The sequence below is a fragment of the Montipora foliosa genome, chromosome 3 (assembly GCF_036669935.1).
Source record: "Montipora foliosa isolate CH-2021 chromosome 3, ASM3666993v2, whole genome shotgun sequence".
Taxonomy (NCBI): Eukaryota; Metazoa; Cnidaria; class Anthozoa; order Scleractinia; family Acroporidae; genus Montipora; species Montipora foliosa.
The window spans coordinates 13400059-13418988 of NC_090871.1; the positions used below are offsets into that span (position 1 = coordinate 13400059).

General features: G+C 37.9%; 1 protein-coding gene across 1 annotated transcript in view; it reads right to left on the reverse strand.

The window, feature by feature from the left end:
* The window catches only part of LOC137996823 (unconventional myosin-IXb-like), a 65412-nt gene extending 50751 nt beyond the window's left edge, over positions 1-14661 (reverse strand). Inside the window, exons 1-12 of the mRNA XM_068842414.1 lie at positions 14428-14661; positions 12618-13626; positions 9213-9307; positions 7542-7604; positions 6625-6724; positions 4488-4588; positions 4171-4225; positions 3748-3816; positions 3484-3573; positions 3280-3390; positions 1966-2100; positions 1641-1762 (exon numbers count right to left, since the gene is read on the reverse strand). Coding sequence (XP_068698515.1) covers positions 1641-1762; positions 1966-2100; positions 3280-3390; positions 3484-3573; positions 3748-3816; positions 4171-4225; positions 4488-4588; positions 6625-6724; positions 7542-7604; positions 9213-9307; positions 12618-13451 — 1775 coding nt within the window. The 5' untranslated portion in view covers positions 13452-13626; positions 14428-14661. The remainder of the gene's footprint in view (positions 1-1640; positions 1763-1965; positions 2101-3279; positions 3391-3483; positions 3574-3747; positions 3817-4170; positions 4226-4487; positions 4589-6624; positions 6725-7541; positions 7605-9212; positions 9308-12617; positions 13627-14427) is intronic.
* Positions 14662-18930: the final 4269 nt, after the last annotated feature.

Genomic DNA, 18930 nt, shown 5'->3' on the forward strand with positions numbered 1-18930 from the left:
TGCCGTCATGTTCATCTTCTGGAGTGTGTTTTTTTGTGAAATATAAGCTGTAACTGTTTCCACGTAGGTCCGCACTATTCAAGTGGATTAGGAAGAGAATAAAATTCTGCTCTATTTTCATGACAGTAGAGGAAAAGAACTTCAAAACATTCATTCATTTTGAACTAAGAAGTTCGTAACGTAATAAAAACGTTAAAAAAACCCAACCCCATAAAAGTTACGGAACGTTGCTGACTAAAACTAATTCCTCAAGTTTTCAAAACTTTTTTCAACCACTACTCGATTAGCGACCTTTTCAAGCCTCCCGGTCCTTTCTCTTTAACGTTTCATGATGAATTGGAAATAAATGTGCCATTCTTTAGCCGACCTGGAAAAGTTTGCCCGGGCGTTTGAAAAGAATTTGCATAAAAGGGTGCCAAGCACGAAGAGAATCCGACTGTACATTCAATGCATTCAACCAGCATTGAATGTACGGTCGGATTCTCTTCGTGCTAAAGTATTCATGTAATTAGCTTGGCACCCTTTTATGCAAATTCTTTTCAACTTAGCCTTTTCACAAACCGCATTTTATCTTTGTAACCTTGATAATGACGCAAGATGCACCGAAACGTCAGTTTCTGTCACTTGTATTTCTTGTTCCATGTATTTCTAAATCGTTTCTTATAAGACTTGAACTAATGTTTGACAAATTACAGTCGAGTTATCTGCACAGTAAAAGTTGCGCACAAACAATTACCGCGAATGTCCTTAATTACACCATGTACTCTGTACTTTGAGAGATATCCACTGATCTCTGATTTGAATTGGGGGGCATGAAAGCAAATATAGCTTTAATTGTGGGCATGAGTTTCTGCTATTTTCATAACTCTGCGGAATCTCACCTTCAAGCGCTGAGAACCAAACTACATTTTGGCTTCAGGGATGCAGGGGTGCAGGGATGGCGCAGTGGTGAGAGCACTCGCCTCCCACCAATGTGGCCCAGGTTCGATTCCTCGACTCGGCGTCATATCTGGGTTGAGTTTGTTGGTTCTCTACTCTGCACCGAGAGGTTTTCTCCAGGTACTCCGGTTTCCCCTCTCGTCAAAAACCAACATTTGAATTGTTGTGTTAATTGTTAATTTCACTTTACAGTGTCCCCAATTAGTGCTCCAGCGCTAAATCTACTAGACACTTAATAAAGTTCCTTTCCTTTCTATCAATCAAACTTCCGAACATAGCCAGGAAGATCGGCTTCCCCTCCAGGGAGTGAATTGGAGTTTTTGTTTAGTTCACAGCTCAAATACCATTATGATATCTTTTTAGAGAATCTTCAGTAAAAAGATTCAAACAGTTAGATTCCATCGCTTTCCATCTGTGTCGAGTTCGAATGTAGGAATGAACTGTGTGAACCAAACATGCTGATAGGTAGGTTATGTCACGCATCAGTTTATATAGGCATCCGTAGTTTTGGGTCAACTCTCGGCTTGGCGTTGGAAGCTTGATTGATGGAAGCCAAAACGCAGTTGGCGCTTGAACATGAGATTCCACAGAATTATGAAATCGCAGTACCTTGGAACTGGGTATGAATCAAGTGGGTATGCGCCAATTTGTGGAAGACTCGATGATGTAATTCAGTACATACTGCACACAAAGACACCCACCTGCTCTCCTCGTCAATCAGGTTCAGCAGGCCTGTTGGTCGACCACAGATTAACTCCAAACAGGCTGCATTGTCCACAAAGTCCACAGTCCTCCAGTCAATCCCTTCAGAGACATATTCTTCCTGGAATTCATGGAAACCACATTAAAAAGGCAACCTTTTAAAAACATATTTACTGATCTTGTGTTTTCATGTTTCATGATAACTTAGGAGAAAAAAATCAAACCAAGCATTATAGATGACCAACTAAGAGTTACAAAAGTAATATTGTTTTCGTTGCACACAACATCCAATTTATTGTATATAGCATGATTCAGAAAACTCACCTGCTCCAACTTGAAGACATGTTTGTTAAAGTAAAACTGGAGTTTCTCATTGGCAAAATTGATGCAAAATTGTTCAAAACTGTTATGCTGATAATCTTCAAATCCAAAAATGTCTAAAACACCAATGGAGCACCCCTGCAAGCAAAGTGAACACGAAATAAGCTAACAGGGTTTTCATTGAGGCTTTCCACAGGAGGTCATCAGGGTTTTGAAGCAGCACATTTGAAAAACAAAAACTGGTGGCAAAATTTCTCGAAGGAATAATCAACAGGACAATAATGTAAAGCCCGATTCAGATGCTGTACTTCACATGAGCCGAATCAAATTCATTGAATTCAGATCGGCTAGGCAATAATATTTTTATAGCTGTGGAGCGGCCTTGATCCAGACCCCGTACTTCACATGAGCCAAATCAAATGCAGAAATTATTGCAACTTTGCAATTTTCTTCAGTCGTAGTATGCTTCTGTGAATTAATTCCGGCACAATTATGTTTGGCGTCTGAATCAATTCAGCCGGGATTAATTAATTTGGATCGGTCTAAATTCGAATTCGATTCAGCTCATGTGAAGTACATTTGTACGGTGTCTGAACCAGGCCTAAGTCACATGTAGAGAATACCCATACAACTGACTCCCACACAAGTGAATAACTGCAGCTTCAAAGTGCCCCTAGCCTTGATTTTTTTTTCCAAAGTTAAATTTTCGCACTACAATGCACTGTAAAAGTATTCATTCACTAGAAACACTGTACCTTTGACTGGGTTATTCAGGGGCATGGGTCTATCCCTTAAATGTTGTCACAAACTACTTTGCATTCTAGTTTTGAAAGAAATACAATGTAATGCATTGCAAAACAGTTTGTGGCATCATTTAAGTGATAGACCCATGCCCCTGAATAACCCAGTCAAAGGTACATGTACAGTGTTTCTAGTGAATGAATTTTAAAAGCATTGTAAGTGAAATTCCAACATGAAAAAAGGACAATAGACAATAATAATATTAACAATAATTTATTATTCACCACTTCACGGCTCAGAAGATTTCCACCACTTCCACTCAGTGTCTGACACTGACCACACAAGTCGACGTAATTATACATTACACCACTGCATGTTGAATAATCAGCTGAGTTTATGAAAAAAAATTTCCTCCTCAGTGACTGGCATGAGACAGGAAGCCATTTTGTTTTCCTCCATGTTGTCAGAGGTGGTTAATACTTGCAATTTCCTCAACTCCCTTATTATTATTATTATTACATGTATTATTATTATTATTATTATTATTATTATTATTATTATTATTATTATAAATACCTCTTTAACATTGGACTGCTTGACAGCCAGTGCATGGTTCACTTGCAACACAATCCAGTCAAACAGTGTTCCATATAGGGCTTTTGCCATTGCATCTCTTGTTGCTATGGCCTGGCAATTGAAGAGATTATGAGGTTGTTAATTACAAACATTTAAATTCCCCCACAAAAACATAACAAAGATGATGACAAAACGTGAACTAACCTCATGATACTTGTATGGTACAATAAATTGTTCATTTCTCGTTTTAGTTTTCTTGGTCGTCAAAACATCCACAACATTGCGTCTGGTGACCTAGAAAAAGTAAACAGATGATCTCACCGAGACAATACTTATTTCAAAGAAAACAAGCTTTGACTATCAGCTACAGTACATATCAACTTCCTCACATAATGGACCGCGTCCTCATGTTGCGGGAGCTTCTCTCAAAAAGAAAAGGAAAAACACATTCATTTGTTGTTTCTTTACCGAGAGAAGGTCAGAAACTATTGTCAAGTCTTCACTGTCCTTGATGGCTGCCTCTTCATGACCAGGTCTCTGAGCAGAAAAAAAACAATACAAACTCAAAGAAACTTCAATTTGTTCATTTTTTGCCTGTTATCCACAGTTTTGGAGCAAGGACATGTACTAACAAAAGCGAAATTATTAGCCTAATGAAGTTCAACAACAAGCAAAGGCCTACAATTAGCCATTTACAGCAAAAATGTTCTTGAAAGACTTATCTCTTTATAACATTGACTATCTTGGGGTCTCCCATCTACTCAGAGTAACATCACATTCCAGGTGTGCCCTACTCCATTTTAACCATACTCAAAATCACAACAAGGCACAACCAGCAAAAGGTTATTGTGACATTAACATGTTCACATGAATCATGAATAAAAACCCTACCCTTGAAATGTTAACGTTTCCAATATGAAGAACAGCAGCTAAAATGCAAAAAATCCTATTTGGATAAACAACAAAAAAGGGAAGTTAATTGAACTATCAGTGAATAAAATCAAACCACAAGCTTGCAAGCAATGGCTAGCCCTAACTTCTTCATGAATTGTATATGTATATAAAACCATCCATTTGAGAATTTTACCAAATAAATAAATAAATGAAAGAGAAATAATATTAATTAAAGTAAAGAGAAAATAACATTGTTTAAGCAACTTCTTGCTTTTTCCACAAATGAAGTTTATAAGTTTGGAAAAAAGACTTACTTTTTCTGTACATCAGATGTAAATCCCACCATCTCCATGGATTTCTGGAGCCTTAGAAATTCATAAACCTCATCAATTGCTTCAAGTGAATAACATTCATTCTGTTGACAAATAAAGTGATGTGTTAGGTTAAGATAAACGAGATGCTTCCGTGAAGCATACACTGGGTTGCCTGTGGTACGTGTTACAGAAAATCAGAAGGCACTGAATTGTGTATTGAACTACAGCATTCCGGTCTCTGAAGAATAACAAGTAAAAGAGAAGCGAGAAACATTGGCTTCTGGGCTGACATGTTGATAATTTTCGAGTTCCCTCAAAACTTCTTTTCACCACAAGTTTAAGCGTGCCCTCTGAGCATCTGACAGCTTTGTAATACCAAAGTTCACTGAAGTTAATCCCTGTTCACCGGGTTAGTGTTTGGATGGGAGACCAAAACAATATACCCCTCACGAAACAGAAGCATCGGACTGAAAAAACTATGAACACTAACAAATGTGAACTCAGCAAGGTACATATTTTGTTAGCTTGCTTTATGCAAAACAAGAACATCATTCTAAAAGCTTATTCTACGCAAAAAGTAGGTTCTGGAGGTAATTTTGAGAGTGGAAATCAAGGTTACGCGGCAGACGGCAAATACAAACTCACGATTTAAATTAGTTAACACACCAGAAGACGCTAACCTCATTTTGACAAGAAAATGCTTTACTATTGCCATAAAAAACTATCCAGTTAAGCTCACATATCATAAAACATGATGAATTCATAAAGGCCACCTTTTCCAGCAAACAATTTTTTTGAAACAAACAACATATTTTCTATTAGAGGCAAAAACCCCTTCTATTTCATTACGTGCGTGAAGAGAAGAAACTCAATCGTGTCAAATATGCGCAATATTGCTACAAACTAAATTTCAGGATCAAACCGTTTCCATGAAGAACCCTTTCCTTGAATAATGAAGCACAAAATACACGACAAGCTTTCTTCCAAATAATTCTTGGCTGTTACATTTCCAATTATTTTTTTTACCTGAAGACTGTGCAGAGTTGATCACAGATCCACGTGAGGTGTTCGATTCGTTCAATCGTTCTCTGTCTTTGTTGAACACATAAGTTACTAGTCTGAGAGAATTTTCCATTTGGTTTCAGTGTTCTACATAACCGGCACACTTGGTTAAATATTATTTAGAAATACAGCTCACTTTGATTTCAGCCCGACGGGCGATAGATTGTTGTCGAAGTCCATTACTCCTTGCTTTTGAGATTCCAGGTGTTGGTTTTTCACCGCCTGCCTGGTTTATCCAACTGACTTTCCATTATTGAGCTTCATAAGGGTATATTTTATTCAAAGATCCACTAAAACGCCATTCGCGTTACATGACTTTCGATGCCATTGCAGGCTAAGTTAATGATTCTCCTGTGTCCACCAGAGAAATCCACTACCGTTTCGATCCTAAGAAAATACGCGCAGAGGGCTCTATGCACAAAGACACCACTTACCAGGGACCAGGGAAATCACAGGCAAGACTTTTACCGACACGGAAAATAAAAAAAAGAAAAATAATCTACCCCTTTTTCGACTGGGATTGCCATACGGCAACCCAGTAAAAATCTTGGGTTAAATAAATTATAATTCAAGAGGCCACTTTAAATTTGGAGCTTAATTGGACAAAGCAGGAGACCTAGCAACTACAGTAAAGAGACAGTATGAAACAAGGTTTCCAAAAAAAGGAAAAGTCCAACATCAAGATTGTAGCAAAAGGACGTGTCGAAGAATATCAGCTTCATTTAATTAAATTTTCCTTTCCTTCAGTTTCGATGTGCTTGTTTCAATTGAGTTTACTCTAACATTGATGCATTGACTCCAAGGGCTGGTTGCTCGAAGCCTGGTTAGTGCTATCTGTTAGTTAAGAGGTATCAAAACCTATAGGTTTCCATGGTATTTAATGCTGGTTAGCGCTAACCATGCTTTGAGCAACCCGGGCCAGGGAGGAAGACTTCAGAGATTTCACTTTGTCTAATGCCAGATGATTTTACTTGCCAGGAGGGTCCTAGGTGACAGTCAAAAACTGTCCCCTCCATTAAACAAAGTGAAAGGGTCTCTCACTAAGTTTATCTCAAGTGATAGAACCTACATTTACCTGATTAAGATAAAAATACTCCTCTGGTTTTGTGAGGTGGAGTTCCTCTTTGTCTTCAGTACTTGCTCCAGCAAGTAAATAATAAAAGACATGATAGTTCCTGCAACATACCATAATTAAGATTTAGTAAGACATATGTTAGCTAGGAAATTTCAACAACTGACTGACTAGTGTTTCCTTTTGTCTGGCATACATTCAAGGGTTGTAGCCAAATCAAAATAGAATAATATAATTTTTTATACTGTTTGCATTCTGTCAATGACGTATGCCCTCTTAAGCTCTTAAAAGACTCTCGCTCACTCCCGATACAATGTTTAATTAATGGAGGCAATCTCTTGTGCACACGTAACAAAACAAGCATTGTAAAGGGTAGCCAGGGGAACAGGAATTGGCAAGTAGGAGATAGGCGCGTGATGACTGATTAGAACTGCAAATGTCCCAACACTTTTGACAAAGATTGTATCAATGCCCATACACTCCAGAACACTTTGACAAGAGACCACCAGTGAACTTGAATGACCAATGCCACACAACAACCGTAATGACAACCTCAATGTAACTTGTAGGTCTTTGTCTCCCCCCCCCCCCCCCACCCTCCTCCTTTCCCCCTTGTCATTGAAAGACACACTGGTAGAAGTTGGTCACTTAAGCATCGAAGTCTGGAGAGTCAGAAGAAATGCCAAGGGGCCCGGAGGAACCACATGTCCTTCTTAAGGCAAAATGATATTGTTATAATTTGTAACCGTACAGCCACATGACCAGCACCAACCAGGGGACTTGTCCCTTCCAGCAACAAGGAAGTCTATTGATCCCCCTGCCCTAAAAAAATAATGTTATGGACATAATTTGCCACTCACTGTGACCAGAAACATTCTTTACCAATAAGAACACCAAACGCTGCATGCTGGCCCTTTTACCTTTCTGATGGTGCTTGCGAGACAATTCTAGACTTTTCCAAAAGATATTTCCTGAGTGCAGCTCTAGTGTAATAACAGATCAAAAAGTGTTTGAATAGCAACTTCACTTATTAGCAACAACTTTGGCTGAACAATTATTTGGCTGGATAACCATTATGAAAGTGTTGAGTTCATGCAAACCCTGGTTAAAATAGAGCAATGAAGAGGAAGTGCTGCCTTTGCTAAACACTGGTCAGCTCAATACACAGATCATCACATTACTGTTAGGGAAGTTGTATGTTCAACTCCAGCAGGACCAAGTCTAGGGTCATTTAATAACAACCTCTACATCTCTACTCTTGAAATAACTATATCCAGGAGTTTCAATAAGGTTTGAAGCAGTTGGGGATATGGGTTTAACACACAGGCAAAGTATGGACCTTCCCTTCTAGTGGGGTCTGGGGGCATGCTCCTCCTGAAAATTTTGAAATTCTTAAGTTGCAGAAATGTGCTTTCCTGCATTCTGAAGCCCAAAGAAATATTCTCCAACCACAGAAAAAACACACCTTTATTAGACAATTTAAGGTTTTACTTCCAATGTCCACAAGCAAATTAATTCATTAACATGAAACAAAAAAAGTGCACTTTTCTCAGCTGGAGGCAATTCTGCGATCAGCCGCGATCTTTTCTGGGCTGCCATTGCAAAACACGCAACATTGAGACATTTCAGGTGGTCTTTTATGGATGGCAATTCTTTTCACAAGGCCTTATATGGGGCGATTCGTTCTGAGTTGAATGTGCTTTGGGAAATTAAACACAGCTTAGGAAATTGTGGCATTTTGACAACAGAAGGCAGATCAAGAAAAGGACAAAACTGTATTTTTTAAGCCAATCTTTGTATTTAAAAAAACCCAGTCTGATGAGATGTTGAAAGCAGCCGGGCAAAGTCATGTCCACAGCCAGTCAGTTTGCCCAGTGCCTGGTCCTTAATGAATGCCCTGTATGAACCCCTTTAATTAATAAAATATACCACAGGCCCTGTGTCACATCCCTTGCCAACTACAGCTGCCCCACTGCAATTAAAAAACAAAACTCAGGGCTCGAAATTAACGAAAAAATCCAGTCGCATTTTGCGATAAGATGCAAAAATTTAGTCGCAATTTCGCAAATTTTAGTCGCAAAATCGCCGCGCTGCATTGTGTTGTCAGCGGTTTAGCAAAAAAATATGAGCCCGCAGTACTTGTGTGTAAAGAAACTGCTGAAAATGGCGAATGATCAAAGGAATGGAGCTGTGCACGTAACATCGCAGCTAAATTACTATACAATTACGCTACCTTCAGAGAAAATTCAGAGCGCGAAACAAAATAATTTTGTCATTTATTTATTTATTTTAGCAAAAGTAGCAGCAAAGTGGCAACTTCTAACCCTTTTGTTTCGAAAGAACGAAGGTGATAACAAGTCGCAAATTTGCGACTTCTCCCGATATTTTAGTCGCAAAGGGAAAAATTTAGTCGCAAATGCGACCGTATTGGTCGCAATTTCGAGCCCTGAAACTAAAAAAATTGTTGCAGTACTTTCTCATGCAAAATGATAATCACAAATGTTCAAAGGCTGCAAGGCATTTTGTGCTTTCTAAGCGCAAAGTTTGTGTAATACATGACTGAATTTAAGTCACAAAATACATGTACATACCCACATACAGCTCCATCTTCTCTGAACTTGATCTGTGTAAATTTTCCAAACCTGCTGGAATTGTTGTTATATGCAGTTTTTGCATTTCCAAATGCCTGGTTCAAATCAAATAAAACATAAAGTGTCAGGATGAATTTATTTTAAACTTAGTTGAGACTGAAGTTATAATCATCCTTGGTAACACCAAGCTGCACCAAAAGTACTTCAACAACTTACATGTAGTTAACAACCAAACTAAGAAATGATCAACACCCATCATGCAACTTGTTTCATAATGTGGCATACAACAAAATTGTGAGACAAGTTGCGAAAAAATTGCAGAGTGCAAAAGCACCCTTAGGATATAACTAGGGGTAATCGAAGCTTAGGCGAGTGCGTTCGATGTTTGTAGGACGGTACAGGTTTGGGACAGGTAGCAACTGAGGGGGGAGGGTGGATGGTTCGTGCGATAGGGAAATGTTATTACAGTGGAACCCCGATACAACGATCCTCGATATAATGATATCCCCGGTAAAAAGATAAACATGCTATGTCCCGGCAAAAGTTACAGTAAAATATATGGGACAGAACCCCGATAATTATAACAATCTTCAGTATAACGATATTCCCGATATAACGTTGAGTTCTTAGCGTACCAAGCGTAAAATCTTCCCTGATATAACGATATTACAGCATCAGTACACAGATACAACTTCAAATGTTTAAGTTTTGTTTTGTTTTGTTTCCCTTTTACGATTCATACCACAGACTTTGTTGTGTAACCTTGATAACGTCTAATGCTTTGCAAATTGTGAGTCATTTGATACTCACTGCAAGTTTAATTAAACAATATGTACAGTAGTAAAAAAGCACATGTTAATTTTACCCCGATATAAAGATATTTTCGGTTATTTTCAGGCAATATCGTTATATCGGGAGTCTCGTTATAACGATATATACCTCGATATAACGATCTAATTCCACTGTACTGCATCTATGAACGTGACAACTTGTTAGACGTAATCATTAACTATATATTTGGAATTCTACAAGTAGACAACTACTGAAAATTACTCTAAAATGAAATTATTACTTGCAAGTCTTTTCAGCTTGTGGTATTAAAGACCTAAGATTACTTTTCTGTGCTGAACGCTTGGACAAAATAAATTCAGTTTGTTGATTTCAATGCCGTAAATATCACAAGTCATGATGAAATGGCGCAGACAAGCGTCATATCTCGGTAGATTTACTTTGTGGCACAACGGCCGCCAAGCTTCACAACTCGGTTGATTTACTTTGAGGCACAACAGCCACCGAGCTACACAACTCAGTAGATTTACTTTGTGGCACAACGGCCGCCGAGCAAAACAAACCGGTTTGATGCAAGCGCAAGGAGTCGCACACATTTTCCAAGGACAGTGACGAACCATGCTTAATCCAAAGAAAAATTTTACCGACTTCAGTTGACAGACCTTCAGCAATCTTTCAGCTCTTTTCAACGATGAACGATGGAAGATTATCACACCTCACCAAACGCTAGAATAATGAACGCCGACAATGCACAAATCACCACGTGCGATAGTTCGTCAAAGTGAGGCAAAACGTGACCAAGCGCCTCAAAGCGAGGGAAAAGTGTGTCGATGACGAAAATGCAATCTCGGAAAAACTTCCCTTACAACACAAATTAGGGGTTGCGTTCTCGTACCTCGAACGCAAAAATGCTTCTAATAACATTGGATAAGCATATAACATTGATGAAACATGTCACCTTAGGTCCACCTCCGTCATTTTGGATGTTGAAACGGTTGCTACAGGCTTCAACTTTTGTTGTATGTTGGAGAAAATGTTTGATTGAAATCAAAAACATTCTTCCAACAAAAAATATTAAACAAATGTCATCAAACATGCATGATACACGTTCTAACATTGTTGATCCAGCAAATGTTCTATCAAAATGTTGGAGTTAGTTGCAATGACCTTGTGTTATTTTATCGTAACGCAACAAGATCAGTTCTTGAATACTCTCGTATGCTTTTTCATCGAACCCTTCCTCGACATTTGTCTGAAGATCTTGAGCGTATCCAAAAACACGCAATGCACATTATTTTGCCAGATTATAAGTACCGTGACGCACTAAAGATAGCCAACATTGCCACTTATATGATAGACATGGGTCACTTAAATTTCTTAAAACTTTTTAGTGAGATCTCACATACCAATGATCATAAATTAGCTAGTCTGCTTCCACCAAGGTCTAAATGTAGAAAATTGAGGAATAATAGAACATTTGATATTCCAATTTGCAAAACAGATCGTTACAAGAAGTCTTTTATTATTAGTCATCTTCTTTGAATTAGTGTATTTCCAATTTTTCAAGTGTAGGCGGATTTTGTCCTTTAATAGTTTTATCGTTTTTATATCAGCAATATACTTAATTCTTTTACTTATAAATAGATCAATTTATTACAGTAATGTACTTTATTGCACGTAATTCAGTCCAAAGACTGCAAGGTGTATATATTTTAATAAACGTTATATTGATTGATTGAATGTGTAGCCAGGGCTTAACGCTTTATAAGCATACCAAGCTGAATTTTCATATATAAATCAACAGAGAATATCTGATAGATAGAGTAGAACATCTGATAGATTTGCTTTCTAAACTAACTGGTGCTGCGGCAGTGGCTGAGTGAAACATGAAAAGTTTAATATAACAAGTTGAAAGAGGTAATATTGACCTCAGTGTTGAGTTTGAGAAGCTAACATTTGAGCATTCACTCTGATGAAGGGCTAACACTGAAAACATCAACTCCACATAACACAAAATCTCTCCAGGGGCAAGTTGTAAGTGTCCCAAATAAACCCTCCAGAAATTCACCATTATTCTTGATCAATTTCTTTTGTTTAAAAAAAATTATGATAAGGAAAAAAAGTATTTGGGCCAGCGAAGAATAAAATTACTTAAAGATTTTCCATTACATGTACAAGGTACAAAACCAATTAAAATTATCCTCCGTTAATTATTACCTTAAATTTATTGCTAATTGCTCGAAGAGTAATTCAATAATTTCAAACACCAAAAAGACATATTTTTAATATCCATGGAAGTCTTTTTAACTCAGGTTTTAAAACAAAAAGTCCAACATAGCGAAGCCAAATTTAAGATGGGGTCTAATATAAATTTTAGGACTAACACTTTAATTTAAATTAATGAAAGTTAGTTTGAAAAAGCAAGCACCAATATATATTATTGTAAGCAATAAAAAAATTCATTTGTCTCCCATGATAGCACCATAAAATAAAATTAAGAGTTAAACACAGTTTAAATAATCAGATAAAAAATGCAAATTATCCAGTGATTCAAAAATAAACACCGAGGAAACAAAAATGGCAACAAAACCAGACGTAAATAAAGTTCATTGTTACCTCTAGGACGGGTCCAACTCCAAGAATGGTTTTTTCCACGGACGAATTGGAAGCTTGCGTTTTTAATCCTAAAGCTGTAAGATGATGGACCAAAAGCTTTGTGCTTTCGGTTTTGCCAGACCCGCTTTCACCGCTGATAACCACACACTGACTCTTTTTCTCTTGTAGCATACGGTGAAATGCCACATCGGCGATGGCGAAGATGTGAGGAGGTAGCGATCCCAAGTTCCGATTAGTATAAGCATTGATAAACTTAGGATTGTACATTGGAAAAAAACGAAAAGGGTTGACAGCAATAAGTATTTCTCCCACGTAAGTGTATATTCTTCCTTGTGAAAACCTTTGCTCGAGGTATTCGAGCAACGTCTGCTCGGACAACGTTGGAAGCCGACATAGATCATCATCAGGAAGTTTCGACTCCAGATCGAAGTCTAATTCTTTACAATTTCTTACGCTCTCGTGGCAATCCATCCAATGCCTTCTCAGCAGTTCTGGTTTGTCCTGATCGTCTTCACACACTTTTTCTCTAATGAAGAGACGATATTTCGTTCGTACCTTCGGCGGCAACTTCTTCCACCCCTGCTGAACTCGGACGGGATGCTCGGAGAAATTTAGAACCCGTTCGCTCTGGTTGTCCAACACGCTATCGCGATAACAAACCTCCACCAATTCGAAATTGTCTGGCTTTCCTTTAATATCAAGACTGCCGAGCGTTAGCCGTATAACTTGTTTAGTGTTGGCGCTATCCGTCACCGACACAACAGTAGACTGCACAGCGGCTAACAACTGACCGGCAAATATTCGTAACTTGTGAATTCCTTTCCCCTCAGCCATAAAGCGAAGGTAAAAACTGATCCCTTTTTTTCCAAGCGCTGAAAGAGGCTTGCGGGCACATTGCTTTGCAAACTCACTCCGTTGTTATGCCCTTCAACTTTTTAAACTGTTCTTGCAATCCCGGTTGGGATCTTTAGAGATAAATTTCAGTCATAGCGAGAAGCCAGGCCAGCCCCTGTGGGAAAACGGATAAACAAGATACAAAACCACAGATTATATTTATAACTGAAGAATGGCATCACGTTTTTCCTGGCTTAAACAATTTCCGTCACATATTCCTTGTAAAGAAATCTGCCCCGTCTTGCTATATTCTATTCAGATTACATGTACTCCGAAAATATCGTCAGTCCACAAAGAACCAACGCCGACCTTAACACTAGTGCTCAAATATATCGCCACTGCCCAAGATATAGCTACGTAGACCAAGAACAATACTACTCTGTCGGCTTCATCGCAAAAGCCCCGGTCGATTACAACAATTAAAATCGGGATCAGGTCACTGAAAGCAATTCAAAGTGTCCTAATTCTTATTTATCAGATGCCGAAGATAACATATGTTTAGAGACAATATTTACACCACAGAGAGACTGGCTGTGAACTTCGCAACACCCTCACAAAGCAAACAATACAAAATGCTTTGAGTTAATATTGACAATTTGTTACAAGTCCATCGGTTGAGTGTTTGTTCGAGAAGTCTTTTGTCCTAATTTTTCACACAGTGCTAATAGTCCACTCAAATCCCCTATGATACAAAAAACCTCTCGAACTGTAAGCATGAACTACGAACTGCACTGATAATGCCTCAGTGCTAATTCCTCGAACACAACAAACATAACCTTCATCAGAATGAGTGAATTGCACCAGTTATGAAAGCCTGTGGTGATAATCAAAGAGCCTCACTAAATTTGACGCAGCAACAAACATTTTGACGGGTTATTTTGGTCTCGAAACAATTCATTTAATACACTTAACTTGCCTTCACTTATCTCCACTCCAATCAGAAGAGTCGAAAACCCACCACAAGATACACATTTAACTCGGGCCTCTCTGGAGCAAACTCGCAACGAAGACAAGCGTTGTCATTACCGTTTTCTGAAGCATGTGTAAATCCAAATACTAGAGCAATCGCAATAAACGTATTCTTGCAATTGGCAATTAAACATGCGTCCAAGCCATATGAGTTGAAACTGATTAATGCATACTCACTTCTGGTCAGAATTTTCAACAAAACAGTATGCGCAAGATTTGGTAACGCAACGGCGTGATTTACCAAAACGCTTTTGACCGCTTTTAAGTTGTAGATACTCATTTCTTTTCATGTTTTCTCTCCCTTTCGCTTTTTCCGAACACGTTTCTTCTACAGTAAAATGAATAATAGAATTTTTATCTATTAGTATTTAACACGAAAAATGCTCTAAGGAAATAGTCACTTCCGGTTTAAATGACGTCACCGTTCTGTCCTTCAGCACATGACTGGTGGTGGAGGTCGAAGGCCCTTGGCTGTCAGCTTGTTTTCCATTCTGATCGTCGAAAGGTTGTTATCTAGATAACAACTCCGTGAAATTCTTAGCAATCACACGACTTGGAACAAGAAATCCTGGTTAACTCAAACCAACAAGGAATTTGTAAAGAACTGACAAGAAAATTTGGTTTTATTGAAAACAAAATAAACCACCATAATAATAATAATAATAATAATAATAATAATAATAATAATAATAATAATAATAATAATAATAATAATAATAATAATAATAATAATAATAATAAATGGCGGCGAGTAGGACGGACGTGTGTTATCAGCTCAAGAAGATGCAGAAGGCGTGTCTCTCAGGAACTCTAAATATTGCTCGCACTTTTAAAGTGATAATTTAACTCGTAGGCGAACTCTGAAAAGAAGGACAGTGTCATACATATATACACTACCAGTTTTAATAGGTTTTATAATGATCATTTCAGTTTTTAGTGATAATTTTAGATTTTCTATTTTATTCACTGATTAGCTCATGGGCTACGCTGCGGCGCCTCGTGTGGCTTTTATTGTATATGGCATACAGACGTTTTTTACTGCAATCATAATAATAATAATAATAATAATAATAATAATAATAATAATAACAATAATAATAATAATAATAACCTTATTTTCTAGCTCATGAAATCGGGGACTGACTAATGAAATTAACTCAAATGAGTTTTTGAGAGGAGGGGAAAATCGGCGTACCCGGAGAAAAACCTCTTGGAGAAAGAGCTGAAGTCGAGATTTTTGGCAAACAAACATGTAGGACTCCATGAAAATTTTCAGTGAATGAATTTATTTCAAGAGTCCATGGACTCTTGTCTCCGGCCAGAACCAATTTTTTCGTAGCCTTTCATTGATTTGTCCGTGATAAACTCTCCCCTGTAAAAGCGATTCCTTCATTCCTTTCGAAAAGGAATGAACTTTGATGTTAGATGTTCAAGTCGACTCGGATCTTAAAAGGCCTTATTGCTATTTCATCCGAGAATTACGTTACTCTCTGTACCAAGGCCACAAGAAGAAACCACGATTTGAAATTGAACACATTTTCCCCATCACTGGACTGTTTTAAATACTCTTTTTTTCCTAGAATTGTTATAGACTGAACCCAAAGGGCCTTTGACCATCGCCAAACAAGGACTATAAAATTTAACTAAAAGCCTCAGATGAACAGAGAACTTTGTCTAAAAAACGATAATTCCGTAGCCGTTTTGTGTCCATACCGGCCGCGATAGCTCACCGAGAAAACGAAAGAAAAAAAGAATCGTTTGCTATAACGCAGTGTGGTATTTTTGTACTCAAATTCTTTAGCTGCAAGAAAGGTACTTACGGTGGCTAGAAAATACTTTTATTTCGTTGTAGAATTTACGCAAAGCACACTTTTACTCGCCCTTCTCAAGGTGCCTTCAAAATTACGCCTACGCGAACAAGAACAATATCAGGATTAAATAGTAAAGTCCCACCCAAAAAAATAAATAACATACCAATTTACAGACATCACATTAAATGCAAATAACACGAATGACATGCAAATGCAATTAAAGTAAAATTGTTACAAACACAGGTACACAAGTGATAACCGGGGAAAAATAAACGATTAAAATTATCAGTAGCATAAAAATTATTACAAGTAAAAGTATAAAGGTAATAACGTAGGAGAAATATAAGGTTATATATCATAAAGAAGAAGTAACTCAGATGCAATTACAACAACATTAATAGAGAAAATGGAAAAGAAAAGGTGAGGAAGAAGAAACGAGGGATAGCAGTGAAATCTAAAATTTTCTCATTTGCTTGACAAGGAGTTCAGTTTCTAAATACTGATCTTCTTCTCAAGGTGGAAACCCCACGTCATGCATTGACGTCCTATTTTGTGTTCGCGGTTGATTCCGTCATTTATAATTATACATCCGTGCAGTCACTCTGACTTTCAACCTCATTCAATTTACAGTGACATTGTTGCGAATAGTCTGAAAGTCGAGTCAATTTTCGCGTTATTAATTTAACAGAATGTTCAGAATAAATCCAAAATTCTAAAAACCTAGGGGCAACACTCTCAAGTTGTGGTCACCATCTCATTCTGTTTTCTCCCCGTCCCCGTTAAATAGGTCATTGTTAAAACGTTTGTTTCGACGAGGGGAGTGGCGCATTTGTATTCAAATTCGAAACACAGTTTGTGTGCATACCAGCACGAAGATTACTACTTGAGTGTCCAGTTAATTTGTTAAGGATTGAAGACATCAAGGAACACATTTTGACTGCATCCAGTAATTCTCCAGGGTGTCCAGAATTAGTCTTCAACGAGGCCTACTTACGCATATTCACATTTGCCCTCTTATTGCAAAAAAACAATTCACTTCAAAGTCTTCAACCGTCCTTTTTTGTGCGATTTTCTGTATTTTTCTTGCCAAAGCCCCTTGGAGTCCGACAAGCGTTAAGCCTGTCTTGACGTCTTCTGTCCAGTACAGGGGAGAACATGCTTGGAACGGTTTATTTGTGGACGCTAGAGACTACAGCTTGGAAAAGTTTAAAAAAAAGGGGCTGGAACTGTTTGTAATTAACACATTCTAGTATATATATACTTTTATACATTTTTTATCCTTGTAATTCCAAATTTTTTGAGCTTAAGGTTTTATTCCGCATCGTAAATTGTAGTGATGTAGATAGAGGACCACCCTAATTAACTACGTGTTAGCTTGGTGATATCCTCTGTAAACTATGAACACAAGCGAGGTCTATCAGGCGATCTTCATTGAGAGAAGAGAATTTAAGATCCTAATTATATATAAAGGGCAGATTAATTAGCCATTTTTATTTAATATTCTTTCCCTCCTTAATTTCACAAGAAAACATTAGCCTACAAAATTGGCTCGCTCCACATCGGCACCATACAGGCACTGCTGCGAGGTCATCGGCTCGAATCAAGCCCTGAATTTGTCTGGCTTCTTCAATGTCAGCTGATCAAATTTAACTGACAATAACTGGATGAATCGTCCGTTTACGGCTACAGCGAAGAAGATGGCGAGAGTCACTTGAAAATCCCGACCAAGGCCTAGCTTTCACAAATTTCAGAAAGGTCAGTGGTGGAGCATCCTAACTGATAATCATCAGGTCGTACGTGATGCTTTTATTAGGATCGGATCTCTCGGATTTTTCCGAGTATTTCCGATTAATCATTAAAAATTATCTTCTCTTCCACTTTCCATTGACTTTGACTGAAGTGAAGGGTGACAATGTCACGAAACAAGTGTCACCGACTAATCCTAATGTTAATTTACATAAGGAAGTTTTACATGACTTCTTTATGGAAGTTAACTCTTCACTTCCTTATGGACTTAAAAAAAAAAACTCTAGCCTCGCATTATTCGAAGGATAGATCAAGCTATTGTAAGGACTCTCAGAGTGGTCGAAAACAATGAACACAAACACAACAAGAAAAACGACCTTGATTTATGGTTTAGGATTTATATATACCGCAGATACTACAAAATTTAATGGCGGTTTGCAATTCTTTCTCAAGGGTGAGATCGGACGTCAGCTGACACAATTCTTACAATTGTAATCAAATAATGAGCTCCTGACTGGTCCAATAACATAATCATATTTATTGGTAAGCCTAAAAGCAGAGCTACTTAATTATTTATTTTTTGTTTAATATTTGTGTAATTACAATTAAGTCTGTCCAGTCCGCTCATTACCTAGTCTCCTTCGCAGCCGTTATTAGGGTCGTCACGCAACGCTCCTCCCCACTAATAACGGCTGCGAAGGAGACTACTCATTACCATAAATTAGTCTGGTTTCCAGTGCTTTTTCTTGCCCTTTTCGGCGTTTTTCGTGACCATTATTCAGTCTGTTTTCTACTGTTCGTGCTTGCTGTCTGCTGTTCATTGTAATGTCGTTTCTTTATTCAGGCTCTTTCTCGCTCTCTCGTTGATTGCCACTGATGTTTCGTTATTTCCT